Here is a 25,233-nt window from a genome sequence, read left to right on the forward strand (position 1 = left end):
TATTTTTACTAAATTTGGTGGATGAAATAAAAATTTAGTACAAATTATGTTTAACAAAAGATAAAATTACCTTAAAAATAAACCACAACTTTGATCCACTTTTATGCTTCCAAGCAAACCCCAAACCACTGCAAGATACCGTTATTATCCATTCTTACTAATTTCGATTATATTCTGTTGTCAAATCATGTGAAGTAATCAATCTCTTTTTTTCTTGTAAAAAAAAAATCTAAGTTTGTATCAATGACTTAATTTATTAAAAGAAGCAAGAATTCAGTTTTTGCAAGACAACTAGGTCGATAATTTAAAACAATATAATAATTTGGTCCCATAAGGAAATACATAATTCCTTTATAATGAGATTAATTTAAAAAACTTTTGCCACAAAACAAGTTTTTCAAAGAAAGTAAAGAGCTCCATTTAGCCAAAACTGAGCGGAAATAAAGTCAAATAATCTTCCAAGTGTAGAACTACCAAAAATCGCTATCAATTAATAAATGAAACTCAAAACGACCAGAAATTGCAATAAATAGCCGAGTCAAACTCAAAACGAGCTAAAATTAGCATTAGTACGACTAATAACCCCATGCCTTCTCAAGGTCAGAACATAATTTGCACTTTATTGAAAGAAAAAAAAAATGAATGACCGTGGATTGTCAGTTTAATTGAAATATATTATTTAAAATGTATTTTAACATTTAAAAATATATTTTAATATTTGACATTTGATCTTAATAATATTAATATTTAAAATGTATTTTATTCTCATTAAATGGTGTGATGACGCCAGCCATTTTGATTTCCAATCGAATTAGCTCTTTTCGAAGTTTATACGACAATAAATGCCTATCTCAAAATTTCTATCAGATGCATGTCAGGAAAATGTGAGGTGTGGTATCGACCCTCCTATTACTCTCGATCTTAAAAAGGGCAACATAAATTCTGATCACCAATCCAACGAGCGCCCTCCAAAGCTTGTACGATCACCCTTTCTAAATATACCTTATATGCCCCAGAGCATAACTTACAACCCTTACCTAAGGGATTTGGGGGATTGTCATCCTCAAAGACATAATTTACGGACCTTTCAATTATGTTGAACAAAATGGCTATCTCAAAATTTTCATCTGACGTGTTTGAGGAAATGGCGGGCGTGGGAGGGGGTTAGGTGCCCTCCAATTACTTTCGACTACTAAAACGACCTCTAGCCCTTTCAATTTCCAGTCAAATGAGCCTTTTTCAAGATTTGTATACCATTTGATTTGCCAATGCAGAGTTCAAGAAATTTTGTTTTGCCAAACATTTGTCTGCCCACGAACTACCGAGATGACCGATCTGAAAGACTTTTTGCCTTTAGTATCGTTTGTTTATCTAAATGCTTGCGAAAAATAAAAGAGCATGGTTTATGCTGTATCGCGACTGGTGACTTTAAATGTGGACTTACGGACCCACATAATTCTTCTGGTGATTATAATCGCCCAAGTATTGTTTTCGGCCTGTTCAATGATGATTATGTAGTTGCACCCAAAGAATGAAAGTTTTAATTGCGTCCATAATTCGGGTAGTACATCTAACTTAGACCATGTTTGTGACACGCCATCCTTAACTATCGTAGAAGTTGTTGTTAGTGATTTCAATTTTATGTCAAATTGCTTTCCTAGGTCTTTTAGTACTCTGATCGGTGATTGTGGCCCTTTTTCTAACCGGCTTCTGAAACAGCAATCTGTATTTTATGCTAATGATTGGGACTGAGCGTCTCTAGATCTTTTCCAGAATGCGTGCATCGATGTCCTCGCGAAAATTTCTATACCATTTGATTTGTTGATGCAGAGGTCAAGAAAGAATATGTGTGCTTCTCGAGTTGGCTGAACATTTATTGGTGAAATTACTCATGTCCTAGCTCTCGGAGAAAAATCGACAGTGCCTATTAGGCAAGTAAAAGTTGGAACTGAAGAGCCTGGCGGGTAAACTAATTATAATTTGCGAAATGCTTGCTTTTCAGCTAAGCTTTGGCTTTCAGTTTGGATTGAAGCGGCTAAACCAAGCAATGGGTGGCTGTGAGAACTGTATATAATCAATTAAATGCCAGTTTGCAAAGCAGCTTTCTCTGCGTCAGAGTTCAGTTCTTTCATCTTGTTCGGAAGAAGTTTGGTCCCAGCCAAATAAGTTGTGGTCCAGTCTTGTAAAAGATATTCCAGGTCAAATATCGTCTCGTATACCATTTTGCTTATGGGTTGAGCATTACAAAAAAGAATTTTTTGCTTCAGATCCACGTCTGCAAAATATTTAGTAATTGAAGCTCCGAGCTCTTGAGCATGCTTCAAGTCCAGGACTGATTATTAAAAAGAGCCTGATCATTTCTACAATTGGTAAACTGAAGAAAAAAGTCTAGAGGATTTGATGGGATATCTGCGCAGCTTATGGAAGCTTATATTCACAGCTTATATTTGTCGTTGTGTGGTGAACTGCTAATGGAACACTTGACACTCCTATATCAAATGGTATTTAATCTGGCATTTGTCCCTGATTCTTTTTCAATTGGATTTTTGACTCCTATCCCTGAGAAGAATAAGCCTCCTTCTGAATAATCATCTTTTCACCCTATTTGATTATCTTCTCCGTGAGGATATTGTATTTGATTTAGGTTTGGCTGGTGTTGAACCCTGCATCCTAGCCCTGCTGGCTGACTTGTATGGAAATCTGAAAGTGGAGCTTAGGCTTCCTCTTCTATCTAAAGAGTGTACAAGTCTCTTATAGGATTCTGCTTTTCTCCGCGTGGAAACCCCATTCTCCCAGTTAAGAAGAGGATAAGACAAGATACTATTTCGAAACCAACAGTATTTAATTACAGTATTGTAAGGCTAAAGTCAAAGTCACTTATGACTTATATTCTGCATAGCATTGATTCGTCTTTGATTGGTTATGCAGATTATATGCTGACCCTGCGCTATTTTCTGCATGGGTTAGAAGCTAATTTTATTAAATTGCAACAAGAGTAAGCCCATATCGGACTCCAGTTTAATGCCGAAAAGTCTAAAGTACTACTTTAGTCAAAATTATAATTTACTCAAAATTAGATGCTGGTTGGAGCGTCACACTTGGTGATTCTATTGTTCAGCTTGTGGATGATATTGTATATCTTTCTGCTTCGATATCTACTTTAGTTGATACAGAAAAACCCGATAAAAGTATTACTTTAGCTGCCCATGATGTTTGACGCACATTGGACTAGCATTTTCAGAGGAGATTATATTTGATTCGGGTTTTGCCAGTGTTGATCCCTGCATCCTAGTCCTGCCAGTTGACTTATATGAAAATCTGAAAGTGGCACTTAGGCTTCCACAACTATCTAAAGAATATACTAGTCTCTTACAGGATTATGCTGTTTCTCCACGTGGATACCTCCTTCTCTCAGTAAAGAAGGGGGTAAGACAAGGTGCTATTTCGTCACCGACAGTATTTAATACAGTATTGCAAGGCCACAATCAAAGTCGCTTATGACTTATGTCCTGCGTGGCATTGATTAGTCTTTGATTGGTTATAAAGACGATATGCTGAACCTGAGCTGGTCTCTGCATGGCCTAGAAGCTAATTTTAATAAGTTGCAACAACAGTATGCCCATATTGGACTACAGTTTAATGCTGAAAAGTCTAAAGTGTTGCTTTTTAACTCAAAGTCAGATGCTGGTCGGAGCGTCACACTTGGTGATTCTATTAGTTAGCTTGTTCAGTTCAGTTCAGTTCAGTTTATTGACATCAAAATAAATGGACAACAATAACTTTCTACCCCTACAAGGCTCCATGACCCGTTACATAGGGGTTAAAACAAAAATAAATACCAAATAAAGAGTCTCTTCTTAAAAAAACAAGAAATCCAATTAAATAATTTTGTGTTATTTTTACTTACCACTTCGTCCTCGAAATTCAAATCCAAGTCCACACCATCTCCCACCATCACAAAATCACAATAATTAAAATTAAATAAATAAACGTGCTCAAGCCTAGCATCTAGGGATGTCGCCCTACCCTTATTATTCATCATACTATTTAACATATAACAAAATTAATTCAAAACAGTTCAAAAATTATTTTTTTTCTCAAATTTATTCCCCATTATATTTATCAACCAAAAATATTTTTAGTTAATTATATATCTACATATGATACTGAATATGATATTGTATATGATGATATTGTATAAATATAGCCTTATAGTGGCAAATATGTGGAAGTTTGATCGTCATCTGTTGATCCAGGTCTACAATGCTATGATTTTGCCTCATTATTAGTACCTTAGCCCATTATGGCACATTTTTAAGGCTACAGATAAACTGAAATTACGCTGAACATACTACAAGTGTGCAAAGTTTTTGCTGCATTTACCACCGTGGACAAGCAATAGGTATGTTACGCGTCAATACAGTGGTATCAACCATGAAGGAGCAATTTTTTCAAAAATTACCGATATAATTCATCAGTAAAGACCCATCTGTGGGCTAATGTTTTATAGCAGTAGTCAGCATCTGTTTTTGATTGTTTTGTTTTGTTTGTGTCAGATGATTTAGTGTCTTGGGCTTTTTTTTGTGCTCCATCTGTTTTTCCATTGACAGGTATTAAAAACATTCATTCATATATATGTATATATATATATATATATATATATATATATATATATATATTATATGGTATTTTTGTAATATAGCCATCATATTCAAGATTTTGTATCGCAAACATGAAACAATAGCCGTTTTTCATAGTCTTTATACTAGACAATATTAGCTTCGGCTCGGTTGCAAACTATATTGTAGCTATATTTGAATTAAATACTTAGTTGGTATTTTTCTTAGGTCAGTTTAGGTTACGTATCTAATATGATGCGGTCTGGGCGGCCTTCTTCCATAATTCTGTGTTGTAGTTTTCATAATTTTATTGATGAAGTATTTTATTTCCATTATATTTTGTTTTATTTCATTAGCATAAACCAAACTTGCAACGTGAGTCATATTTTAACAGTTGTTTCAAATTGAAAGAAAATCACATTCATTGCAAAAGATTTATTTCCTCTTGACGTACCATGGGCTACTAACTAGGTAGCTCGCCTCCTGTAAAAATGTTAATTTATAGTTTAACTTTTGACAGATTCTGTTTACTATTAAAATAAAAAGTATTAATATTTGTTAAGTATGTTATGACTTATAATAAAGATTTCAGGATTCAACTAGATTATATATAAGGGTAATTTAATGATTTTCATTAAAAACGATGATTTATTTAGGCTTATTTTCTTTAGCTCAAAAATTTACAAAAAAAACAAATAACCAATGAGAATTTCTTAAAGCGAATCGAAGAAAATTAAACACCTTTCAGGTTTTAGGTTTCAGCCTAATAATTTTTGAAGAAATCTAAATTGAGGTGAGGTGGTTAGCCTGACCTCTTTACTATTGGAGCTCTGCTTAAGTTGAATTCACCCACCCTTTGACTATATTAATTAATATTTAGATGAAGTTTCCACTTCTACCGAATTATGGGGTGATCTCCCGAATTTCTGATACATTTATCGACAAAAAAAGGAGATACCAAAAATCTACAGAAAACTTAATCAACAAAATGTTACTTTGTGGTTATTCTTAGATTTTTACATGACTGTTGTCTGTAGTCTTTTAGGGATTTTTTTTTCTGGGTCAAAAGAACAAAGCCAAGTCATATGCGGTTGAGGTATCACGAATTAAATTTTTGGCACATAAGTAAAAATTGCCAACTAATCCATTCAACAGTGATTGTATTGATTTTCTGTTTCTCCTCGTCTAAACACCTTCCAGGTTTTAATTCACTAATTATTTCATTTTACAAGCTGACTACAGGTGTTGGCGTGCACAAAAAGATGGAAACAGAATCAAACAAGTACTAAGTGGGTAATCCTGATTCAGTAGGTTCAGAGGGGTCCAAAGTTACCACAAATTGAGAGAGATATGAAAAAAATTAGACTTTGTCTTCAGTTTGTCTTTGTAGAACTGATGGTAAGGGATAGCTTGAAGAAAATATTTTGTCCCATTCTTAGGTGTTTGGTCTTATTTTCATTCTTAGTACGTCAGTTATTAACTCAAGAGCTACATTAACACAAATGGCACTCCTGTAATTGGTACTTGTTTTCTGCTCCTATGGTTTTCACAGTTGGTTCCAGGCCCAATTTATACAAACATCTGAACTGAATTGAAAGATTGCACCCTCAACCCAAAATCTATGGATACTTAACCTAGTTTATCAGCCCACCCACCTTAGGTTAGGGTCAACGGGTTGCTATTTGAATTAACGAGTGTCTTTTGACCTGTACCTGCTCTAAAATTCTACAGGAAGGAGACTATTACTGTGAGTGCTAAGTAACTGGGAGTGGACCTTAATCTTCAAGATTCTTATTAAAAAGGTAAGGAATTAACACTATATATATATATATATATATATATATATATATATATATATATATATATATATATATATATATATATATATATATATATATATATATATATATATATGTATATATATATATATATATATATATATATATATATATATATATATATATATATATATATATATATATATATATATATACATATATATATACATATATACATATATATATATATATATTATATATATATATATATATTCATAAATATATATTCATATATATATATATATATATATATATATATATATATATATATATTCATAAATATATATTCATATATATATATATATATATATATATATATATATATATATATATATATATATATATATATATATATATATATATATATATATATATTTGATATACAATATATGATTCTTTACAAATATGAATGTTTTTTATTATAATAGCAAACAGAATTCATACAGAGTTCATCTATAAATTAATGTTTTACATGAGGCGGACTATCTAGTTAGTAGCCCCTTATACGTCGAGAGAAAATAAATCTTTTGCAATCAACGTGATTTTCTTCTAATTTGTAACAACTGAAAAAATATAGTTGACATTGCAAACCATAGGCAGTGCTATGGTGCTGCTTAAATAAAAAGCAAAGTGGACAAAATATATTGTATATCATATATATATATATATATATATATATATATATATATATATATATATATATATATATATATATATATATATATATATATATGTATATATATATATATATATATATATATATATATATATATATATACATATATATATATATATATATATATATATATATATATATATATATATATATATATATATATATATATATATATATATATATATATATATATATATATATATATATATATATATATATACATATATATATATATATATATATATATATATATATATATATATATATATATATATATATATACATTTATATATATATATATATATATATATATATATATATATATATATATATATGTATATATATATATATATATATATATATATATATATATATATATATATATATATATATATATATATATATATATATATATATATATATATATATATATATGTATATATATACATTTATATATATATATATATATATATATATATATATATATATATATATATATATATATATATATATATATATATATATATATATATATATATATATATATATATATATAAACAAAGATTCGGCCTTGGCAAATGAGGCCTTGTATCCTTTTTTTGTGACGGTATTCTTTCAATACTCCCCTATCTCTGCTCCTACAATTAGCAGCATTGATTTAACCTTTTTAAGAGTCTATGTTTCGCTTTGGCCTTCCTTCTATAATTAATTTTCAAAAATTATAAAACTAAATAGGTTTTTCAAAGAAAGGTAAAGAGCAAAGTTAAACCAAAAGTTTTCATAAATAAATTCAAATAATTTTGGAAGTGAAAAATTACCAAAATAACGATAAATAAATAAACGAAGCCCACGTTGGACAGAAATTACAATAAATATACGACTGAAAACAAGAACAGACAGAAATTAAGACGAGTAGGGTTAACGTCCCACATGAAGACCAGAACATAATTTGAACTATAATATAACTGATAACACGTTGATAACCTTTAAACCATAGTGTTTGGATTAGCTTAACTCCCCCTCAACACTTTCTGAAATTTTAATCTCAATTCACTTAGCCTTAGAAGTAGTTGCATTAGAAGTAGCAGTAGTAGTCAATGTACTAGTTATGGTAGCTGTGGAAACAAAAGTAAAAGTGGAAGCAGTGTTAGTATCAACGTGCACATATTGCCTTTTGGTCAATTGATATTCCCTTTAACCCTTCCACTAAAGTTGTAATATAGTGTATATGTTGCATATAGTGTAGTATGATCTAAAGCAAATTACCCTCTATATACTTTCGAATTTTACATCCATACCCTTTGTCTTAACAGAATTAACATCATAGGAGTAGTGGTAATGCTAGTTGCAGTAGTAGCGTTGTATCAAAATCAGTAGTGACAGTAGTAGAAGCAATATTAATAGCAGTAGCCATTTAAATATGTATCGTTTTGGCCAGGTAATAATATCTTTCATGATGCCCTGAAAATTTCAGCTTGATACAGCAAGCTGTTACAAATGTTTGCTGATACGCTCTTTTGACAATTTGTTGCACTTCCTCTCTCCTGAAATAAGTTCAAACTTTCTTAAATTGAATTGTTGATTTCCATATCTACCAAAACAAGTGAAACAACATTTGAAAATAATTTCCATATCATTACCCTTTCGAGCCTAGTGAAATAAAGTGGACTTCCCTATTATGATGAATCTGTAAATCGCTTGGAATATTCACGTGTTTAATTACTATAAATATGAATTAACAATCAAATTAAATTGTTGAAAGCGATAATCCTCTCCTTACTGAATACATTTTGATTTTACATCCTGGTTATCTGTCCTTCGTATCAATATATATATTTGTCTTCTTAAGTTTAGTACGCCAGTCTTAATTAAGAAATGAGAATGAAATATATTGCTTTGTTATTGGTAATATTATTTCTTGTTCTTTTCTATTTATTATTCTTTAATGCAGGTAAAAAAAAACCTGCAAAATTGCTGAAGGAAGAACATTTGTCTTTAAGAAATGAAAAAAAACAAAAAAACAACACCAGATCATATTACTCATCAAAATCCTAAAACTTGATCATAGAAAACCAAATAGAAACATTAGCTGTATTAGTTTTTTTTGTTTTTTTTCTTACTTTTGCTTTTAAGATACAAGAGCCACTTCTGTCGGAAGGGCACAACATATTTATGTCGTTGGTGAAGATAACATCTGTCATGTGACCACATAGATTAGGAGGATTAAAGTGTAATTGAAAATACACCGGTCCCAAGCAAGCGTATGCGGTAGGCTTTTATATACTGATTCCTCAATGGACCTTGTCTTCTAACCAAGGCTGTTGTCCTAGTGAAGCAACATGTTGGTTTATATAATCCTCCACTTCTCACATTTTCATGTAACCTTTAGCATACTTTTTTGTGTTTCGCAAAATTTCTTCCAGGTGATCCATTAGGTTATGAAAGGTCCCATATCTTAGGATTTCGCACGGTAGGAGTTTTAGTAGAAACTTAAGCAGCTAATTCAATTGGAAATTGAAAGCTTTAGTGCCCCTTTAAGAGTCAAAGGAGATTGAAGGGCAGCCAGCCCCCTCTTCATGCCAATCGATTTCCCAAACATATCCAATCAAAATTTTGAGATAGAGATTCTGTTCAGCGCATTTGGCAACTCGAGCAAATGAAAAAGTCTAGCGGTCTAGCAATTTGCCCATTGTCCCCAGCTACTATTGCTCCTGACACTACCACTACTAAAAGGGTAATAGTACTATTAAGACTATAGATAGGCAGGTGAAAATTTGAGAGAACACAGAGGGGAAATTTGAACTAAATCAAAACACACTATATGCAACCAGATTGTCGAAAGAGTGTATCTCAGGAATGGATTTAAAAATTGAGTAAGAAATTTTTGAGAATGTTTCAAGGGGAAGTTTAATTGACCAAAAGGTAATGTGTATACTATACTGCTAGTACTGCTGTGACTACTGCTGCTATAACTACTCCAACTACTACTTTTATTAGAACTACTACTATCACTAAGAGTATTAACATATTAATTTGCATATTAATTTGTATATTAAGTATATTAATTTCAAACTTAAAGGAAATGATTAGGGAGTTGAGCGATTGACTAAAGCGGAAAATTTGACATGCGAAGAAACTTCGCATGCTACTGCTACTAATACTGCTACTTGTACTACTTCTATCACCACTACTATTACTACAACTACATAGTCTGTAGCAAATTCTACCAAGGCTGAAGGTATTAAGGTAAAAATTCAAAGATATGTTGAGGAAAAGCTTCCAAGGCATCATGGGGGATTGTCAACTAACCAAAAGGCAACATGAATCTCCTACTAGAGTTATTAACGCTGCTGCTACTGTTGTTACTATTACTACCAATACGACACTAATACTGCTACTACTAATTCTACTGCTACTACCCCTACGACTAATACTACTATGATACTAGTACATTCAAGGCTAAGGGCATGAAAGAAGGTATTAAAGAGAAGGTTGTACGTAATGTGTGCGTAAACAAAACCGAAACACGCTATGTGCATGCAGGTTGTGAAAAGTGTATCTTAGGAAGGATTTAGGGTATTAAGTTGGAACTTTCAAGGAATACTTAAAGGAGAAGATCAATTTAACGAATTGAAATATTTGCACGCTACTATTGCTACTGCTAATACTAATAGTGCCACAACAACAACTACTACTACTACCACTGAAAATACTGCTTTTGTATGGAGTATTTCCAAGGCGAAAATTTGAAGTGAGAATTTAAGGAAATTTAGTATTTGCAAACAAATTGTCAAAAGGGCGCATCAATAAGTATTTGGAACGGCTCGCTGTATCAAGCTGAAATTTGCAGGGTACTATTGCTACTGCTAATACTAATAGTGCCACAACAACAACTAATACTGCTACTACCACTGAAAACACTGCTTTTGTATGGAGTATTTCCAAGGCGAAAATTTTGAAGTGAAAATTTAAGGAAATTTAGTATTTGCAAACAAATTGTCAAAAGGGCGCATCAATAAGTATTTGGAACGGCTCGTTGTATCAAGCTGAAGTTTGCAGGGTACCATAAAAGAGATTCTCAGTGGGCCAAAAAGCAACAGGTTTATACTACTACTGCTATTAATATTGTTTCTACTACTGTCACTACTGCTACTGATACAACGCTACTACTGCTACTACTGCACCTACTACTACCACTAATACTATGATGCTAATGCTGTTGAGACTAAGGGCATGAAGTTAAAAATTTGAAAGAATACAAAGAGTAAATTTGTCCTAAATCATAATACACTATATGCATGCAGATTGTCAAATGGGTGTATATAAGAAATGGTTAGAAAATTGAGTTTTATCTTTAGTGGAAGGGTGAAAGGGAAATATCAACTTACCAAAAGGCAATATGTGCACATTAATACTAACGCTACTTCCACTGTTATTACTGTTTCCACTGCTACCATTACTAACACATGTACTCCCACTACTCCTTCTATTGTAACTACTACTAATGCTGAGTGAGTTAAGATTAAGATTTCAGTGAGTGTTGGGGGGGGGGGTCAAACAAACTAAAACACACGATGGATTTACAGGTTATCAAATGGGCTATGGATAATATTATAGTTCAATTTATGTTCTGGTCTTCAAGGTGGATGCTAACCCCACTCATCTTAATTTGTCTTTGTTTTGGGTTTGAGTCAGTTATTTATTGTAATTTCTGCTCACTCTGGGTCTCAATTATTTATTGATGGTTATTTAGGTAGTTTTTCGCTTGTTTTCGCTTAGTGTTGCTCTTTACCTTCCTTTGAAAATCTTATTTTGTTTTATAATTTTTACCAGATTTACCTTGGCTTTCTTGAACAAATCCTGAATCAAACATTCACCCTTTTCATTATGATAAATCCTTGATGTAAAAATGGGCGACTTGCATGCGATCTCACCCTGGAGGCTATCGGGGGGCATTACATCCCCAGAGGTATAGTTACTATATCTACGAATTATTTGGAAAGAAATTTTTTTCAAAGTTCGATCAATTTTGAGGAGAAGAGGCATTAAAAACGGTATGAGGGTGGGATAGAGGGCGGAGTCTCGATGCAAACGTTCATCCTTCAGAATCCCTTTCAACATACACCATAAGTTTTACCTTTATACGCTGAACCACTCCACAGATATTTGTGATACACCACTTTGACAACCAGCATCCGCACATTGTGTTTTCACTATATTCGGCTACCTTCTCGAAAGCTGTGGGGTGGGGGCTGAGACATCCAAGTAAGCATAGTTTTTTAACCTTTAGATTATTTTGGTTAAGATGGCTATTTCAAAATTTGGATTGAATATTTTGGAAATAGGGCACCTCCCTCTTAAAGCGGGTGCCCTTCCGTTAGGGACAATGAAAGGCAAAACACAGGCCATCTTTACAATTAGACTCAGTAAACTGATATAATTTTAAAAATTATCTGTAATTTTCGTATCCCCCAAGAGATGGACTCTACTTTTATTAGAGTAATTTTTAATTTTATTTCATTTGATATCATACGAATAGTTATACTGTAGATCCAACCCTTTGGGGATTTGGATTTCAGAGGGTATTTTTGGGGGTTAAAAGTTGAAACCCTAAGAGGGTGGAAGTCACATCAGTCATTACTGTTTATTAAGACAATTATGTTTATAATAAAAATCAGTCTCAACAATAAGTTTTAAGCATTGGAAAGTACGGCTGAATCTAGAATCACGTATTTCTGAATTGATAATTCAATGCATTTTTTTTAACAGGATATCTGGATATCTGCTTATCTGGCCCTAAGAAATACCAGACAGCCAAGAAAACATTTATAAAATATTTTGTTTAATCATTCCCCTGGATATAATGCAATAAGATTTTTCTTGAAGTTGTTTTTTGCAAATTCTGCAAATCTGCATATCGTTGTTGCTTCTGTTGCAGATCTTGCATGGAAATACATTTCTCGTGCAGATCTACTTCTTTCCAATAAAACCTATCGGAGAAAAAAATCTTTCGCATTCGTTTTAGCATGATTTTCAGTATTAATTAATTTTGCCTTGTCTCTCTACTTATTGTTATTTTGTAATTTGACAGACCTATGGGACGGTAATACATATGGCTTAGTTGCCTGCATTTTTCTATTATTTTTGAAACAAGACAAGCGTATAGCTTACTCTGTTTTCTAAGAAAAAACATTTCAAATATTGATTTTGAAAAGAAATATTTTATTGTGCTCTTTCCAACTTTTTGAGCAAGAAAAGAGGAAGCATTGCCAGAATGATTTTTCCAAGCTTACAAGAAATCCAAATTTAAAATTCATATTTTACTCTTTATTAGACCTCTAATTGTTGGGCGTTGGTCTCTGGTCGACAAAGCGTATAAAAGGCTCCTCTATCGCTGATGATTGTATTAGTTCTCAACTTCAGTTCTAAGCAGTAACACTTTTAAAAGAAGAAAAATTAAGAAATATGAAGGTAAGATAGTCAAATATCAGCTATTAGTTAGATTTAAGCCAAAATAAGTTGAAGGTAGGCAAAACAGACTAAATTGGCTCTTAGTTACATTATCAAATTTAAAACATGAATTTGGCCACTTATTTTGAGTCTAGGGGTTGTTTTTTTTGTAGAGGGTATAAATGCTTGTCAGCACTATGAATCGTTTTTGTATAAGTTCATACCTTATGTCTTGAACCATAACATTTTATAAGAAAAAGGAAATCTAAAGTCAGAAAATATCAAGGTGAGTTAGCTCTTTGTGTGTGATTACAATTGTACTTCATGGGTGTCTTTTTTAGATGGTTCCACATTGACTTCGCCAAGTTAGTTCTATTTTCACGGGAATTTGTTTTCTTAGAAAAATTACATCTTTCGAATATTTTTTTGCTAAAAAGAAAAAGGAACTTTTGGCACATTTACACTTTAATGGTTACCAAACTAAGGCTGGCTGAGTTAGGAAAAATATTACTTAAATTGCGCCAAAAAAAGATAAAGGCAAAAGGTCCTAGTTATAATAATTTTTCTCCAGCCTATTAACAAATTATAATGATCCGTTGATTTTTGATTTAAAATGGAATAGTTGTGGGCATCAATTCATGGCTAATTATAGAAAAAACCAAGTCAAAATGACGTTATAACAGCCGCCCCTACCTTTCTCTTAAAATATTAAATGTGTTTAACTTTTGTGGCTAATAGGAAATAAACATATTAACTGACTTAAAAAGAGCTAAATAATTTATAAATTGTAATTTGAAATTGCAGAAGAAACAGCTCCTTCCTTTATTGATATCAAATATAAAAAACAAGTGTTTTCACCTGAAAGTAAGGAAAAACATTAAAACTTAAACCAACAGAAATTATTACGTATATAATGTTCGTCGCTCCATCGTCAATACCTCACTCTTACGCTAAAATTTCAAACTTTTCCTCAATTCTTTAAGAATGACTACTGAATCACAAAGGACATTTAATAAGAATAAATAGCTCTTTTAAAAATACAAAAAAAAATTAGCGTAAAGAGCGAGGTATTGACGACGGGACAATCCCCCTTACTCTCTGTCGTTTTCAGAGACTATCCTGCCACCCGGTGGGGCGATCGTCACTAAAAATATATGAAGTTGATTCAAATCAAATGGTTATCCTAGACATTTTTGTGATAACAACAATGCTTATAGAGCATTGCATAGTTAAAACTCTCTTTAGCTGAACCTGTTGTTTGGGAAAGGAGGGTGATTGAACTCTAAGGAAAAGTTTTAAGTGTTTTAGTCCAAACACAAAACTTTCTACAGAGGGTTTTTAGGTTAACATATAATTAAAAATTTAACGTCTTTATTAAACAGAATATGGTGAGACTAGGTGTCAAATGTGTATGCTGGGGTAGGTTGGGATGCTAGCTTCGCATTTTTTTTTTAGACGGTTGTCACCAGATAAAAGTGGTTAAAAAGCAGAAAATATTGTGATAAAAGACTCGAGTTCAAGCTTAAAGAGCAGGTGCTGGGGGCTAGAGGTAGGACATAAGCTAGATAAACCTATTTTCTTGTATATAAAATCATATAGAATATAAATTATTAAATATGAAAATTATTAATTATTAAAATTATTATCAATAAAAAAAAGTTATTAAATAATCCCTTTCACCTTTATAGCATTTTTGCTGAGATATTAAACGCAAGTTTAAAGAACAGGGGCCTGTGCAATAAACCTGAATGTAACATTTAAAATCCAAAGGAATTTAATTTTAGTAAGAATTTTTTTCGAATTAAAGTAAAGAACAACATTTCACAAATAAGCCAGCAGAAGCTTCCCTGTATGAGAAGGATATTGCAAACCCGTAAACCGCTCAGTCTGTAAGCTAAAATTTGTCATTTTCTTTGTTAGTTTTAGAATGTAAGGCCAAACGCAAGAGTAATATCATAAGAAATAAGTTTATTTTTAACCACAATGATGAAAGATTAAAAGGCCTTATTTAATTTATTATCTTAAACTTTTAATTTGTAAACATTTGAAACGCAATTGACAAACAAAACACTTGCAATAACCAATGACAATTTCTATTGCATTCTGGAAAGCTTTTGAGGATATCAAGAACCAAATTCTTTTTTGATAAATGGGGTAAGGGAGTGGTATCCCCTACACAAACAGGGTATATTTTCAGGCTTTAATATCTCTCTCCATTTCTACTTAAATATTTTATTATTTTTATTGTAAAACACTATTAATTGTATAATTGGATCTTTCTATCGGTCAGGTAAATGTGCTGAATGAAATTATATGCTATATATACATTTGTAAGTAACTATATAATTGATAAACATTATGTTGATGAGAGTAACATCAGTATAAGATACATAAATACCATTGCAACATTATTATAATACTATTTAATAACAATATTGTTATTGTAATAATAACAATATTTTTATTGTAATAATAACAATAACTTTTTCAACAAGATCCTATTGAAATATTCCTTTTACAACATAATTCCAACCAATGCTATTATTCTTGGTAAAACTTCTCGTTAATTTTCTCTATTATACGGTTGTTATATTATTAATTTTTATATGGGTAATTTCATTTCAGAGATTTATTCTGGTTGCTTTTATTTCTGCTGCTTGTGCTGCCCCTCAGTATCCCAAACCATCCTATTCTGGCTACAAACCCGACTATAAGCCATCATATAAAAGTGATGTAAGTATTGTTTTCTAGATTTTACAATCAAGGTTCTTGATCAATCGTTAACATTCTCATCAAGAGCATGGGCACGACTATCGCTAAATTCGGACATTTAGCATCTAGATGGTATATTGCCCGTCTAGATGGGCATTTAGATGGTAAAGGTAAAGGAACTGCACGATACTTCATAGTTCAAACCCACAGTGCTGAGTTCCATTTAATAACCCTTGAGTAAGGAATTAAAATGAAGGGCTGGGGATCTAGTCAACCCGTCTTTTTACAACTTCTTCCTATTTACCCTCCCTATTTTTCTCCAAGTAGCCAATTCAAGCTGGATTGACTATAACTGAGACTACAGAGCATTATTAACCCCTGTTCCAATCCTAACGATCGGCTACACAAGGACGTGAACCCCAGCCTTCAAAAACATAAGATTTCAAATTCATTGTACCAAACAATACCCAGTACGGTGCTCCCTTGGATCGAAAATTAGGGAGTCTGCTAATTCTCAGACCCAAAGGTGTCTAAAGTCAGGTTGATAGCTTACTAAACCTGTTGTCATTTATCTTTTTTACTCTATATATATTATTGACTTCTGTTTCCCAAGCATAACGGACTTTATGAAGTGATGGCGCTCTCTATACAATGGAGGCACTATGATGTGATGTAGATTATTTTATCGATTTTTCTGAGAACCAAGGCTAGCAATCAGGATCCTTGGTTTTGAATATCTTTTAATCTGTTGGGTATTAAAATCAGGTAACTACTGGAAAAACTCTCGAAACCACGCCCAAAAGACCTGGACCTGGATTCCGAAGCATGAACTTTAGTTTACAACCGTAAAGATTTATCTCAGACTCATTCCGTTTGTTTCAGAAGCTTTGAAAAGGAAAAAAAAATATTGGAAAATACAATTTCAAGCTCAAGTATGATAGATTTCTTGTAATAAAAGTACAATATATACCAATACCAGTACAATAATCAGTTTATTTGAGATTATTTTTTGATGAGAAGAAACGCTAATCAGGCGGAGTCATATTGAGAAATAACTCTTAATAAAGGATGGGGAGGGGTATTTAACCTGGCTGTCTGATACCACTCTGACCAAATTAGAAAGTTCAAGTTATAGCTTATTCTTTAATGAGTTTATTCTGCGACATTTATTCTTGAGCTCATTATTGTATTCAACTTATTGTTATAATATTATATATAACGTGTTATTCTAGGGGGTTTTCCTTTTGCACTTATTCTTGGATAAGGGGAAGGTCAAAACCCCCCACTCCCTCACAAAAATTCTTTATTTAACCAAGAATTATAAAAGGAACGGACGCAAAAGTATGACATAAAAAGGGGGGATGATCTTGGCTTTTAACGCCCAAAGTGCCTGGATTGAAAATTTAAATCATGTCATTTTTTAAGGCTTTTCCCACCTTATTCTTATATTGAGCTAATTATTACACTGTTATTATGAAATTTTTCTCTCAAGCTTACTTTTTATGAGGAAAGAATTCAATATACATCTGAAATATTTATCGTATCAGGTAGAATAATGTAACAACGAGCACACAATAGGATAAAAGAGGGAGTGGGGAGGGATGGAGTCTGGCTTTTCCTCCCCAAAGTATTTAGTATTTTAAAAATGTCCCAAACTTTTATATTTGGTAAAATTGCCTTTTTTCTATGGAATTTTGAAAACTTCCTAAGTAATTCAAAATATTAGACAGAAATATAAAGTGCGCAATACAGATTAGAAGCTTTTTAAAGATCAGATTTAAGAAAGAATCATAGGCGTATCAATGAGCTAAGATTTAATTAATAATAATAAAAAGAAAAACAAGAAAGAAAACACTTTTCTAATTTAATGGTGATATTACAGTTTTCAAAGTTTTATTAAAGTTTTCATATTTCCCCCTTTTTCATTCTATTTTTAACATTTTCGCTGATTGTCCTGAAATTTTCCTTTTTTCCTTAAAAAAGCCCCACAAGAGGGGCTTCTTTCGTATTTTTTCTTCTAAAAAGGCTTCCTGTCTAACGATTATATTCTTTCAGCACGCCCCAATGCCCTACGATTTTGCTTGGGCAGTAAAAGACGACTACACCTACAATGACTACAACCACCAGGAAACCTCTGATGGTAATGGATACGTCAAGGGTAGTTACCAGACTCTTCTTCCAGATGGACGTGTCCAGACTGTAACCTACACTGCTGATGATTATACGGGGTATGTTGCTGATGTTCAGTATTCTGGCGAAACAAAATATGATTACAAGCCAGCATACAAACCATCTTACCCAGCACCAGCATACAAACCATCTTACCCAGCACCAGCATACAAAGCTCCATCTTACCCCGCTCCAGCATACCGAGCACCAACATATGGCCCAAAATACTAGTACCTGAAAAATTAACAATGAACCTATTTTTATATGATATTTCTAGTAAATAAAGAATAATCTAACTGTCAGAGCATTTTTAGGTCTAGACAACAAGAAATATAACCTCTTTTCCTATTGAGAGCTTTCATGCGACAGCTTTTGAAACACATAGGATGCTAATATAAACATAAACTCTAGAATTGGTTTGTTTGATAAGGCATAATAGCACATCAACTTCTTCAACTTAAACTTAAACTTTTTCTTTATTCAACTTAAAAAGTACAAAGACAATATTTTGTTCCAATAGAGAGCAGAGCTCATAAGGCTGTGACAGTGCAAAAACATAAAAAAAAGCAACATCTCATTATGCTAATAATTCCAAAATTTAACAAGGCAAAAAAAAACAAAATAGAAAAAAACGGAAAAGAGAAGCAACAAGGATTAGTAAATAACTAAATCGGGCAGGAGGGCCTTGGGAGGGCATCGGAACACAGGGACACAAAAACGAAACACACAAAGAAGAGTTATTATATTTGTGTGTTACAAAACACACAAAGAAATAATTTAATTTTCCATTGTCAATGTTGAATAATCAAACATTAGCAAACAATCTTTAATAACTGTTTTTTTTAATTTTAGCTAGGATTTTTGGGAAGGGTCAAACAGAATTTTGTCATTCAGATTATAGTTGTTTGCAATGAAGGATGTTTGGTACCTAATCGAAAACCTTGACCGTTCAGAACTTACCAAAGGAACTTGGTACATCCCAGACCTCCGAATCACAAAAATTAATAACTAAAAGAGGGCTCTCCCCTGGACCGTTGCTACTTTTGATATATAAAAATAGTTTTCCTAAGTGTCTATCCTATAAGTAAGTGAGTGAGTAAAATATTTATTACCCGTATTTTTCACATGGAACAAAACGGAGTACAATGAAAAAAAAATAAAAGAAAAAAAGGGAATAAAAACGGAGAGAAATTTAAAACACAACATGGAAAAATACACAATCAAGAACTGTAGAAGTGTTTCAGCCAGGGTGGTTCCATTTTGCCTGAAAATTAGAAATCAACCGGTTTACCGCGATACTGGGGGCCTAGCAGTTATATTTGCAGATGATACAATGGAATCTGTTGAAGTTAAAACCCCTCCATTATTGGTCGAGAATATGGCGTCTGAAATGAATTCAGTTATCCGGTGGTTTCTTGTAATCGTTTAGTCCCGAATTTTTCTAAGACAGAATTCATAGTTTTTTGGGATCTAAAAACTATTTAGCAAGATCTAAGCAAGGAGCTGCTAAAGTTAAAGCGAGGTGAATTACATCGCTTTAAACCTATTAATTTTTTTTTTTTAGTTCATCAGAACTAAGTAGGGCCAAAGACATATTTATATCCTCTGATTTTGGAAATTACTCTTCATATGAATGAGCTGAAGCTGAGCCAAAACCACGAGTAACATCAGAACCAATACTAGCAAAATGAACACTGAAATATTCTGCAATAGCTTCATGTCAAGACCAGTTTCATCTATTAATAATTCTGGGTGAAAATTATGAAAATTGCTTCCAATCTTCTGCTTAATTAAATAAAAACAAGTTTTTTTTAACTGCAAGTAAGGAGCGAAATTAAAACTTAAAACGAACAGAGATTATTCCGTATATGAAAGGGGTTTTCCCCTCCGAAATGTTCCACTCTTTACGCTAAAGTTTGACTCTTTGTCACAACTCTATTTTTCAAACAATAAAAAAACTTTAGCGTAAAGAGCAAGACGTGCCAGAGGGGAGAACCCCTTTCATGTACGGAATAATTTCTGTTCGTTTTAAGTTTTAATGTCGCTCCTTGCTTGCAGTTAAATTTTTTTTTTTATTTAATTTCTGAACGTTTTTGAATTAATGAATATTTTGATTTTGGCTCACCGAACATGAATAATTAAAACGAAATTTGTATTTTTTTTTGTTGCTAAATGGCTTTCTCATAGTTTTGATTGAACAATTTTGATAAAAAAGGGGTGTGGGGGGGGCCTAGTTGCACACCTGTTTTCGGTTGATTTAAAATGCAACTTGATTTTTTTTATTTTTTGTACGAACGTTTTTGTTAGCAATAAACATGCGTACATTCCGAATTAACTTACGTAACAAACTTCTATATTTGTGCATTTTTATTACGTATATGAGGGGTTTGCCCCCTCGTCAATACCTCGCTCTTTACAATAAAGCTAGAATTTTATCCCAAATCTTTAAGAATGGCCGCTGAATCACAAAGGCCGCTGAATAAATGGTTGAAATTACTAAAAATACTTTAGTGTAAAGAGCATGGTATTGTAAAGGAGACTAACCCGCTTATATACGTGATATCTTATTTTCGTTTTAAATTTTAATGCTACTCATTACTTCCAGGTGAAAAAGTTTTTTATTTATTTCCTCACTGTTTTTTTTTAATAATACTAGAAAATCCTGCACCCCTTCATGGAAATTTTCTTCCCTCATCATTAATTCCTCCATGGAAAGATACTCCCACGTAACCCTCTCCCCCCGACTCACCCCCAACCCAACGCGAAAGAATTCCCCTGAAAACGTCTGTACACTTCAGAAGAACCATTACTATAGGTAAACAATGGTCAAAGTTTGTAACTTGCATCCCCTCCCCCGGGGATTGTGTAGGACTAAGTCTTCCCCAAAGACATAGTTAATAGGTTTTCGACTAAGTTGAACAGAAGGGCTATCTCAAAATTTGATCCGGTGACTTTGGGGATAAATTGTGTGTGGGAGGGGCCCTAGGTGCCCTCCAATTTTTTTTGGTCACTTAAAAAGGGCACTAAAACTTTTAATTTCTGTTAGAATGAGCCCTCTCATGATATTTTAGGACCACTGGGTCGATACGATCGCCCCTGGGAAAAAAAAACAACAAACAAATGAACACGCACCCATGATCTGTCTTCTGGTAAAAAAAATACGAAATTCCATATTTTTGTAGATAGGAGCTTGAAATTATTACACTAGGGTTCTCTGATACGCTGAATGTGATGGTGTGATTTTTGTTAAGATTCTATGAATTTTAGGGGGTGTTTCTCTCTATTTTCCAAAATAAGGCAATTTTCTCAGGCTCGTAACTTCTGATGACAAAGACTAAATTTGATGAAAGTTATATATTTCAAATCAGCATAAAAATCTGATTCTTGTGATGTATCTTTTAGTATCAAAATTCCGTTTTTTATAGTTTCGTTTACTATTGAGCCGGGTCGCTCCTTGCTACAGTTCGTTATCACGAACTGTTTGATTATTATTTGAATAAGCTGGGTGAGTCCTGTTTTTTTCATTCGAAAAAAGTGTATTAAATCAAAAAGTGTAAAAAATGGTAACTTCTTTTATATATTTTCTAGTAACTAAATATTGTGTCAATGTGAGTCCTATTTTAGTTATGAATTGATGTGATGTCCAATCATGCCTTATAAGAAAAAAACAGTCGGAGAGTTTATGTCTATATTAGTCCACTTTGGTTTTCAAAAGCTGTCGCATGAAAACAGTCAATAGGAAAAAAGGTTGTAATTTCTCTTTTTTGTGTCTTTACTAAAAATATTATATGAAAAAGGAACATTATTAATTTTTCAGGTGCAAATATTTTGAGCCATATGCTGGTGCTCTGTATGTTTTAGCCTTGCCTGCTGGAGCGGGGTAAGATGGAGGTTTATATGATGGTCCTGTGTAAGTGGGTTTATATGCCGGCCTGTAATCATATTTTGGTTCTCCCAAATACCTTGCTTCCCGATTCCAAATTGATTCATTGTGGAAAATAATTTCGCCGGTTTACTATACCCAAGCGCGTAATAAGCCTTGTTTCATTCAATCCCAAATAAAGTATTTATTCATATAATTAATTCGTCAAAACACATATTTTAACTTTCTTTGTTAATTATGTCCAGACAGGTATATTAATATAAGATGCTGGATAGATTATGCTAATGAATTATCTCTTGTAGATAGATATTCATAGATAGATAGATTTTTGTTTCATACAAATATAAACAAGCAAAAACAATTAAATAAAGCCAACAGGAATCTAAGCTCGAAAGAAGGCTATTAGTTGTTACATTAGATTCAAATACACATAAAAAATATACATAAAAAAGATAAACAAAAACAACATATCGAAGAAGAAAAACAAAGGAAACTACCCCAACATGGCAAATTCCAAAAAATATTCCTAAAACATCAAATTATCAAGTTGAATCACCCTGTCATCAAAGGTTAATTTACTAGTATTCTCTACTAATTTAGTCTTTAAAAGTGATTGGTTATTAAGATTTTTTAAATTTAACATTTAATTTAAGCCTATTTACTAAAGAAGAGATTTAGTATTTATTGAAAATTTATCTGTTCCAGAGTTAACCGACGGGATTCTATACGCTCCAAAATGAGCCAACTAAGAAGCGAGTGAGCATAAGGGGGTAACAAGAATATGTGAATCATAAAAATAACTTGGCGGAGACTGAATATCATAATGCCAGAAAGATAATTGCAAATCCTTTTATTGACTAAGGTTTAGTGTTTGAAGAAACAAAAATAAAGTTTCTGTTTCAGAACGACTTTAAAGTCTTCTAGGACGATAAAAGAAAGTACCTAGGATTCTTACGGCCTGATTTTTCAATGTCTGGAGGGGTTTGAAGTGACTAGAAAATATACTTAGGTAGATAATGTGACAATGAATGAATGAACTTTATTACCCGTAAAAGTATGAAAAACACAAAGTACGGAGTATTATAAATAAACAAAAACAAAAACGATAAACAGTGAAGAAAAACAAGAGCTAAGAGCTCAAAAGGCACTTGTGACGAGGCAAGAAGAGCTAAGAGCCAAGAGATCATATGGTATGAGCTCTAACAAAATTCTATGAATCAGTAGATTGATTTAAAGAGGAAAATAAGAGGCTTAATGCCGGGCAGGATTTAAAATAAGAGCTCTGAGTCACGATGTCCTTCTAAATATCAAAATTCATTAAGATCCAATCACCCACTCGTAAGTTAAAAATACCTAATTTTTTCTGATTTTTCTTCTCCCTTTAGCCCCCCAGATGGCAGAATCTAAGAGAACGACTTTATCAGGTCAAATTGTGCAGCTCCCTGACACGCCTACCAATTTTCATCGTCCTAGCACGTCCAGAAGCACCAAACTCGCCAAATCACTGAACTCCTCCCCCCGGAGGAGGGGAGGGGAAAAGATCTGGTCGGGATTTGAAATAAGAGCTCCGAGACATGAATTCCTTCTAAAAATCGAATTTCATTAAGATCCGATCGTCTATTCGTAAGATAAAAATACCCCAATTTTCACGTTTTCCAAGAATTCCGGTTTCCCCCTCCAACTCCCCCCAATGTCACAGGATCTGGTCGGAACTTAAAATTAGAACTTTAAAGCACAAGATCCTTCTAAATATCAAATTTCATTAAGATCTGGTCACCCTTTCGTAAGTTACAAATACCTCAATTTCCAAAATTACCCCTCCCCCCAATTCCACCAAAGAGAACAGATCCAGTCCCGTTATGTCAGTCACGTATCTTAGATAGGTTTCTATTCTTCCCATCCAGTTTCATCCTGATCTCACCGCTTTAAGTGTTTTCTAAGATTTCCGGTCCCCCCAACTGCCCCCCCAATTACGCTTGATCCGGTTGAGATTTAAAATAAGAGATCTGAATTACGAGGTCTTCTAAATATGAAGTTTCATGAAGATCCGATCACTCTTTCATAAGTTAAAAATACGTCAATTTTTCTTATTTTTCAGGATTTATCCCCCCCCCCCAATAGAGCGGATCCGTTCCAATTATGTAAATCACGTATGTAAGACTTCTGCTTATTTTTCCCACCAAGTTTCATCCCGATTCCTCCAATCTAAGCGTTTTCCATGATTTTAGGTCCCCCCACCCCAAACTTCCCCCAATGTCACCAGATCTGGTCAGGATTTAAAATAAGAGCCTTGAGACACGATATCCTTCTAAATATCAAATTTCATTCAGATCCGATCACCCTTCGAAAGTTAAAAATACCTCATTTTTTCTAATTTTTCAGAATTAACCCCTCCCCCAACTACCCCAAAGAGAGCGGATCCGTTCCAATTATGTAAATCACGTATGTAAGACTTCTGCTTATTTTTCCCACCAAGTTTCATCCCGATCCCTCCAATCTAAGCGTTTTCCATGATTTTAGGTCCCCCACTCCAAACTTCCCCCAATGTCACCAGATCCGGTCAGGATTTAAAATAAAAGCCTTGAGACACTATATCCTTCTAAATATCAAATTTCATTGAGATCCAATCACCCGTTCGTAAGTTAAAAATACCTCATTTTTTCTAATTTTTCAGAAATAACCCCCCCCCCCCCAACTACCCCAAAGAGAGCGGATCCGTTCCGGTTATGTCAATCATGTATCTATGACTTGTGTTTATTTTTCCCGCCAATTTTCATCCCGATCCCTCCACTCTAAGTGTTTTCCAAGTTTTATGTTTCCCCCTCCTAACTCCACCCCCCCCCCCAATGTCACCAGATCCGGTCGGGATTTAAAAAAAGAGCTCTA

The 25,233-nt window shown here is 32.9% G+C and overlaps 1 protein-coding gene across 1 annotated transcript; it reads left to right on the top strand.

The window, feature by feature from the left end:
* The first annotated feature begins 13,467 nt into the window (after positions 1–13,467).
* Positions 13,468–18,766, top strand: LOC136040400 (adhesive plaque matrix protein-like). Its single transcript, XM_065724676.1, has 3 exons — positions 13,468–13,604; positions 16,209–16,316; positions 18,351–18,766. Exons 1-3 carry the CDS (start codon positions 13,599–13,601, stop codon positions 18,693–18,695), a joined length of 459 nt encoding a protein of 152 aa, XP_065580748.1. The 5' UTR covers positions 13,468–13,598; the 3' UTR covers positions 18,696–18,766.
* Positions 18,767–25,233: the final 6,467 nt, after the last annotated feature.

The sequence above is a fragment of the Artemia franciscana genome, chromosome 20 (assembly GCF_032884065.1).
Source record: "Artemia franciscana chromosome 20, ASM3288406v1, whole genome shotgun sequence".
Taxonomy (NCBI): Eukaryota; Metazoa; Arthropoda; class Branchiopoda; order Anostraca; family Artemiidae; genus Artemia; species Artemia franciscana.

Coding starts and splice junctions, on each gene's coding strand:
- LOC136040400 (XM_065724676.1), top strand. Junction 16,317..18,350: donor AGCCATCATATAAAAGTGAT/GTAAGTATTGTT, acceptor ATATTCTTTCAG/CACGCCCCAATGCCCTACGA.